Source organism: Otolemur garnettii, unplaced genomic scaffold (assembly GCF_000181295.1).
Source record: "Otolemur garnettii isolate 467f Iridium unplaced genomic scaffold, OtoGar3 scaffold00067, whole genome shotgun sequence".
NCBI lineage: Eukaryota > Metazoa > Chordata > Mammalia > Primates > Galagidae > Otolemur > Otolemur garnettii.
Window position 1 is genome coordinate 1,834,643 of NW_003852462.1, and position 7,031 is coordinate 1,841,673.

Below are 7,031 nucleotides of genomic sequence, written 5' to 3' on the forward strand. Positions count from 1 at the left end.
GGTGATTTTCTCAAACTATCTCATCGTTAGACAAACCCACAGGCAGAAGACATCAAACCAGTTTTATAGCATGGAAGCATTTTCAGTCAGACTGAAGAGGAAGGTGGCGTGTGCCCCTGGAGACCCAGGGCCAGGAGAGATGTCAAGGGAGGGAAAACTCATGGTGCTGTGTGGCTCAGTGGTGGGGATAGTCACAAGTTCCCCCGAGCAGGGCTGCAGAGAGCCCAGGAGTAACCTGTCCCCTTGGCTTCTCTCCCGGCATCTGTCAGCTAGGGGTGTGGCAAGCAGGAGTTACTTTCTGGTTCATCCACACTCAAGTACAGCTGCAAGGGTGTGGAAAACATTCTAGTCTCCGTGGGGCCTGGATCAGTTGACTAGGAGCAGGCACTGTAGGCAGTGCAGACGGCTCCAGGGTTCACATCTATCTTCTCTTCTCTGGATGAGACCTCATGTGAACAGAATAGCAGCCTCCCCTTAAGGCCATGCCCAAGCCGGTGGTTCCTACTTGCGCTGGAGACAGCAGGGTGGGGAGCTGTCCTGGCTGTCCTGGCTGTCTCTCCGTACTCTCCAAACACACCAGTGCCTCTGATATCACTCACCGCACCTTCCCCAAGGGAAATCTGCTCTGGTTTCACGGTGAAGAAGTGGCATTGCCTTGGCCAGGAAGCTGGCCCTGGAATTAGCAGGCGGGCTCTGAGACAAGTTGCAGAGAACGCTGCCTTAATTTACCCTTTTGGCTGCCGGGCCTAGGCACCCTGGGTCATCCAGAAGGAAACCGGCATGGAAGGACAGTTTTATGAGCCGAGTTCTATCTGTACTCCCCTCTAAAGTTTGGTTTTAATTAGGCTGTTCAGAAAAGAAAAATAAATCGCTGAGCTCTGGGTAGCAGGGAGGCAAGGACTCATTTTCCTTAAAATAATTGTTGAAAAGACCTGTGAGTCTTGGGCGGCACAGGAGAGCGCCTTGCCACAGTACTCTGACCATGGAATTTCATTCCTAAAATGAAATGTATTTCTTCCAAAAGGGTTTTTTAAAAAAACCTCCGTTCCTGCTCTCCACCCCCCTCCGACCTCTGATATTAAATAACCTAAGTCTGCATTTTCCTAATAATTTATCAGACGTTTGTGGGCTAATTGCTTTCTACACATAATAGTCCAACATCAAATATTTGACTTTTTCTGCTCTTTCTTGTCAAGATCATGCCTCTATGGCAGCCCCCGCCCCCCCCCCAGTTAAACTCTGAATCGCGCAGAAAGAAAATGCAAAAATGTTCCTCACTAAGATAATTATCATAAAAATCTTTTATCCAGGCCCTAGCTAAGTGGAGCGGCCCCTTATCACTGCAGGAATTTGGAGCAGGCTCTGGGGCTCTTTTGAGCCTCCGGTCTGGTCGATTAGCATGTAGATGCCACATAATTGTGAACCCCTCCGCTCTGAGGCCATTAGGCACGGATTTATTTTTCTGTTACATTCCTGTTCTGCCGTGAGAGTTGCTGATAGAACTTGAGACAGACAAGCGAGGCGCAGATGTGACAAGCAAGATGTCAGACTGCCACGGCCTGGCTCGACTTGGTAGTAGGGAGAAGGTAGCGGGGGGAGCCCCGGCTCATGCCCCCAACCCGATTCGGGTGCACACAGGTTCACTTCCAAGCATTTATTTTTGTGCTTTGCTGGAGACTGCCATCCGGCATTGAGGAAGACCCAGAGAGATGGGTTCACCCGCCCGCTGGGACGCGGGTGGCAGGGCACAGAGCCTCTGCCCCTGCAGTCCTGGGGCCGGAAACCCTTCTTCAGAGCTACAGCTTTGTAAAGAAATGCAGCACCGACTCCCCCCACCCACCCCCCACGTGATCCAGACCAGAGGGAAGCCACTTTCAGATCCATTCGGTCTGGCGACTTGTTATTTTGTTTTTACACGCACAATGGAGGGGGGAAAGAGTTCTCTTTCGTGAGAACTTCTCCCTCTTGGGAGAAAATAAAAGAAAATCATTTCCATTCAAATATGCTTTTCTTTTTAGGAAGGTTCATAATAATGTGCTTTCCCCCTCTCCCAAGAAGGTCAAGAGGACGCAACGTATTCTGTACAGAGCACGAAAGGCAGAGAGATAATAAGCTGGGGTGTAATACGATGTCGGAACAGAACACGCTCTCTTAGTATTTCTTTAAAACAGAAATTTCCTGTGCTGGGAAATGAAAATGCCTTGGGCTGTGCCCGCTTTGCCCCCACCCCCATCTGTGGGCCCAGGAGTGTGTTCAGGGCCAGCCTCACCTGCCTGGGAGGCACCAGGAGGCTTGTCCACACCGCTCTGCACGGTCAGCGAGGCTCAGACGTGTCCTGTCCTTTGATGGGGGCAAGCTTGTCTGTCGAATGATGGGGGCAGAGGCAGAGGCCAGATTTGTCACCGCAGTCAGGTCCACCAGCTTCTCAACACCCTCAAATGCCTGGAGTGAGAGCTAGATGGATTCACGTTTGAAATCCAACAATTTTCATTTTAAATCTAAATTCTAAATGAGCACTGGGAAAACGAGTTGGTGAGCTGGCACTTCTTCTTGCCTTTGTTTGCAAATTTCAGCTTCCCTGATTGTTCTTTGCTGGGTCCAGAAAGAGTGCAATGAGAACTGGGATCTCTGATTTAACCACAGGGCTGGTGGGAGGCCTGGTCTCAGCCTCCTCCCAGCCCAGGAAGTTGGCATAAACCCACAAGTGGCCTAAGGGGTCTGCGGTGGGTGGGCTCAGTCCTGAGACGTGTTCTCAGCACTGCCACATGGGACTCGATCCCTGGGGAGAATCTGAATTTCTAAAGACAAGGAGCCCTGCAGGCTGCAGCAGGCTGCCTGGCCAACCTCTCGGGGAGACTGAGCTCTGCCTGCCCTTCCTGGTGGGGACTCCCATCTCACTGTTCCGCTTCTTATGCAAACTCTTCAGTTTCTCCCTGCCTCGGTTTACCCATTCTCAGGCTGCACTCACACACCATGTGCCTCCCTGGGGGCCCCTGGGTTGACAGGAGACTTGCACGTACAGATCCCACTGAGCTCTCAGGATAGGGCCTGCCACGGGGCACTCCCAATAGCAGATGCAAGCGTCACTGTGCCCACATTGTCACGGTAGACTCTTGTCCTGAAAAGCGTTTGCACCTCACCTTGTATTTCAAAAGCAGTGTTTGGTGGATGTGTAGGATGTTTCTTTATTGCCCACCTCCTCCCCTGCCATGTGTCAAGTCTGAGATTTCTCCCCAGAAGACTTTGGTTCTCTCCGCAGGCATCCGGGAAGCTCCTCCTAGCGGCCTTCCCTGGAAATGTCTGGGATAGGGGTTGTTGGAGGCCAGGGCCAAGGTGCGGAGTCCACAGGTTCTGGGAGTCCTGCAGCTTTTTTCCCTTTGGGATCTTGTCTTCCCTTTCCTGAGGCTCAGGTTGGGGAGCAGGGTGAGGGCGCCCAGGCTCAGGCTGGAATTAGAGGTAGTGTGGGGGCTTCTTCACCAGCAATGGTGCCTGCCCCGTTGGCCCCAAACACAGGGGCCTTAGGCCTCCTCTGCACCTGGCACCCTTCCAGACACATACTGCTGTCCAAAGACAGGGCTGAAAGTCACATCTCACAAACCGGTGCCTGGGTATCCAAGTGGTGTCATCCCGTGTGCCTGGCCACAGTGTCCCATGGGGGTCTCCACCTTGGGCATCTGTGACTCAGGCTGGGGGCCTCTGAGCACCCACCACCAGGCATGTGACCTAGGCCAGTATGGAGAAGAGCTCTTAGGCTCAGGGCAGCTGCCCCTGGACTGCCCTGACTCTGAAATGTCCCATAGCTTTGGTGGTCTCTCTGACATGTGAAGGGGCAGCAGGTGGAACCCCCTTTCCATCTGCCCCCCGCCCCCTACCTCCTAGCCTCTATACCCTAAAAGGCATTCAGCCCTTTGCAGCCAATGTTCAGGCCAAGCTAATCAAAGCTCAGCTTTGGTCTGGGCACCGGGCCAGTCCCAGTACATGTGCACACCCAGACACACTCCCACTGTGCACAAAGGCCTGGGAACACACAGACACACAAGCACTCACAGGCACAATCCCGTAGCATGTGCACACTCACACACAAACATTCATACATTTTCACACATGCACAACTGCATACACACTGGCACATATAAACACACACGCACAGCGTGTGCATTCACACATGCTCTCACAAGCACAGATGTGTACACGCGTACATAAACATGCACCTGCTTGCACACAGAGACACACCCACAGTCACTGTGCAAAATACACACAAATGTGAACACGCAAATGTGCATATAACCAATCACACAGACCACACATGTGTCAGGTATGAAAATATGTGGATGCACACAGATACTTACACATGTGGGCTCATGCATTCACACGAGTGCATTGCACACTCACGAATGCAGTTGTGAAATGCACAGACGAAGTTGCATATGCTGGAACATTCACACTCACACACATACGTTTGCCTGTGCACGCACAGCTGCACACACATGTGCAAAATGGCACGCGCATTTACACACTGGTGCACGTGCCCACATGCACCCACAGGTGCCCACTCAGGCCCACATGTGCCCATAAGCACACAATACATGTTCACCTCATTTGGGCAAGAGCTTAGTACAGCTGCTATCTTGACAGACCGGGGTGGGACAGAGGGTCTGGGGTGCTCGCCCTAGCTGGGAAGCTGCTGTCAGTGATGGCAGAGCCCCCCCAGACGGCAGCTCCAGGCTGACTGCTGGCTTGGCACCGTGGTCAGGATGCTGCCTCGTAAACTTCATAATATCTGCCCTCTTTTAATTTGTTTGACCTTGATGACAATAATTTATTGTGCACATTGGAGCTCTGCCGTCTTTCTTCTCCTAATTCATAAACAAAGCACTTAGCCTGGCTTCCTTCTACACTCCCAAGCGTGGGGCCGCCTCTGGCCCACTGCGGCCGGCTGAAACAAAGGCAGGGCCCAGTGTCCTAGCTCAATGTCCCCAAGAGGCACAAATCAGGGTCCCTGGGCTGCTCAGGGTGAGGCTGGAAGGGAGCAGAGAGGGAACAGCTGGCACAGGGGGCAGCCCTGCGCCTCTGGCTCACCCACCGCCTCCTCATCCTCTCTCTTGCAGAGGAGCCTACGTTCCGCTGTGACGAGTGTGATGAGCTCTTCCAGTCCAAGCTGGACCTGCGGCGCCACAAGAAGTATGCATGCGGCTCGGTGGGTGCCGCGCTCTACGAGGGCCTGGCGGAGGAGCTGAAGCCTGGGGGCCTGGGCAGCGGGGCTGGTGGCCTGTCCCACGAGTGCAAAGACTGCGAACGGATGTTCCCCAACAAGTACAGGTGCCGCCCGCCCCGCCGGGTCCCCGGCCCCATCACGGGCAGGGCTCCAGAGACAGGTGGAGGTGCACCTAGGGCATGTGCTGGGCCCACCCAGCAGTGTCCCCTGGCTGAGATGCTGCTAGCCCCACCGGTCCTGCAGAGTCAGGACTGCATTGCAGAGACAAGCAGGAAGCAGTGAAAGCTCAGGCCTAGCCCTGAGTGTGTAGCCGTCAGCCCAGGGCTGGTTCTAGAATAAGATCCCAGACCAGGATGGGGTTGGAAGTGCCCAGCCCTGAGGGGTTCCTGGATGCCCCACTTTCTGGACATACAGCCCTTCTCAAATAGTGGGCAGGGGCAGGAAGGGGTCATCCAGGAGGGATGTCATACACGGGAGCAGCTTACATGGGCCATCCCTTCCCCGAGGCCAGGCAGGAATGTGAACCTGGGCCTTGCAGGGCTTGGGGACCTGTGGGGCTCCCTGGGAAAGATGGGCTCCTGGGCTCTAGCGGGTAGAGCCAGGACTCCCAAGCCATGGAAACTTTTCCTCCTCCCACCTTTGAGAATTCTTCCAGGACAGCCTTGCAAAATCAGAGAAAAACCCCATCAGGCCCCTAACAGGCTGTGTGACTGCTGAGGGCTTAGGCTGTCCCTTCCCGGCCCCCCGGGGACAGCAAACCCTCCACCCCACACAGATGACTGAGAAAATAAGTGTTCGGGCAAATCCCGACAGAGGCCCTTCGCGGTAAGCACCACTCAAGAGGGTCCGTGTTTTCTCTACATAAACACATAAATCACAATTAACAACAGGGAAAAAGATACAATCTCCTGATGCTTGAGAACCAGGCGTTTCTGATCTAAATGGATGGCTGGGCCCGTAATTAACGGGCCGTGATGTATTACTGCTTTGCTCATGGAGATTAACGGTCATCCCCAGGACGGGAGGAGAAGCGGGGTGTCCCCCGAGAGGAGGGGGTTAGAAGCTGCTCGCTCATCCGAGTGGAGCGGCCCCGAACAGCTGTGCCCCACACTTTCCTGCATCTCATTTGGGGACCCCCTGGTGAACCCCGGCTGCTCGCCCGCCCCTCCCTGTGCTTGGTTTCCCAGGGCTCGCCTCCACTCTGGGGTTTGTGACAGCGTTGAAGTCTCTGCACCCCATTTTTCTTGGGCCCAAGCTTAGCCTTAGCTCAGGAGCAAGCTGAGGGACAGGCAGGGGCTGGGGGCTGCAGGATCCAACCTTGTCCTGGTAGATGCCCCAGAGTTAGATCATTTTAGCAGGAAGGAAAGACTTCTTCATGTGACATGGGAAGGCCATCTCTGCCCCCCATACTCACTGGCCGGTCAGGGAGGAGGGAGCCAGAAGAGGTGTGCCCACGCCCTGACCCTCCTGCCGTGCGGTGGGGGTTCCAAGGGTCTGCTGAGATCTAGCGGCACCGGGCAGATGGGGCCCCGGGTGACCATCCCCTGTGTGCACAGCTTGGAGCAGCACATGATCGTCCACACGGAGGAGCGCGAATACAAGTGTGACCAGTGTCCCAAGGCCTTCAACTGGAAGTCCAACCTCATCCGCCACCAGATGTCCCATGACAGCGGCAAGCGCTTCGAGTGTGAAAACTGCGTCAAGGTAATGAGCAGGGGCACACCCACCACTCCACCCACGCCCTCCCCTAGCAGGGCCACAGACAGGGGCAGGGCTCACCCTCCCCACAACCCACCACTCCACCCACGCCCTCCCC

The 7,031-nt window shown here is 54.8% G+C and overlaps 1 protein-coding gene across 1 annotated transcript in view; it reads left to right on the forward strand.

Annotated features, from left to right (window-relative positions):
* The window catches only part of PRDM16 (PR/SET domain 16), a 307,694-nt gene that overhangs the window by 279,807 nt on the left and 20,856 nt on the right, over positions 1-7,031 (forward strand). The window contains exons 6-7 of the mRNA XM_003793212.3: positions 5,109-5,319; positions 6,772-6,919. Of these exons, the coding sequence (XP_003793260.1) occupies positions 5,109-5,319; positions 6,772-6,919 (359 nt within the window). The remainder of the gene's footprint in view (positions 1-5,108; positions 5,320-6,771; positions 6,920-7,031) is intronic.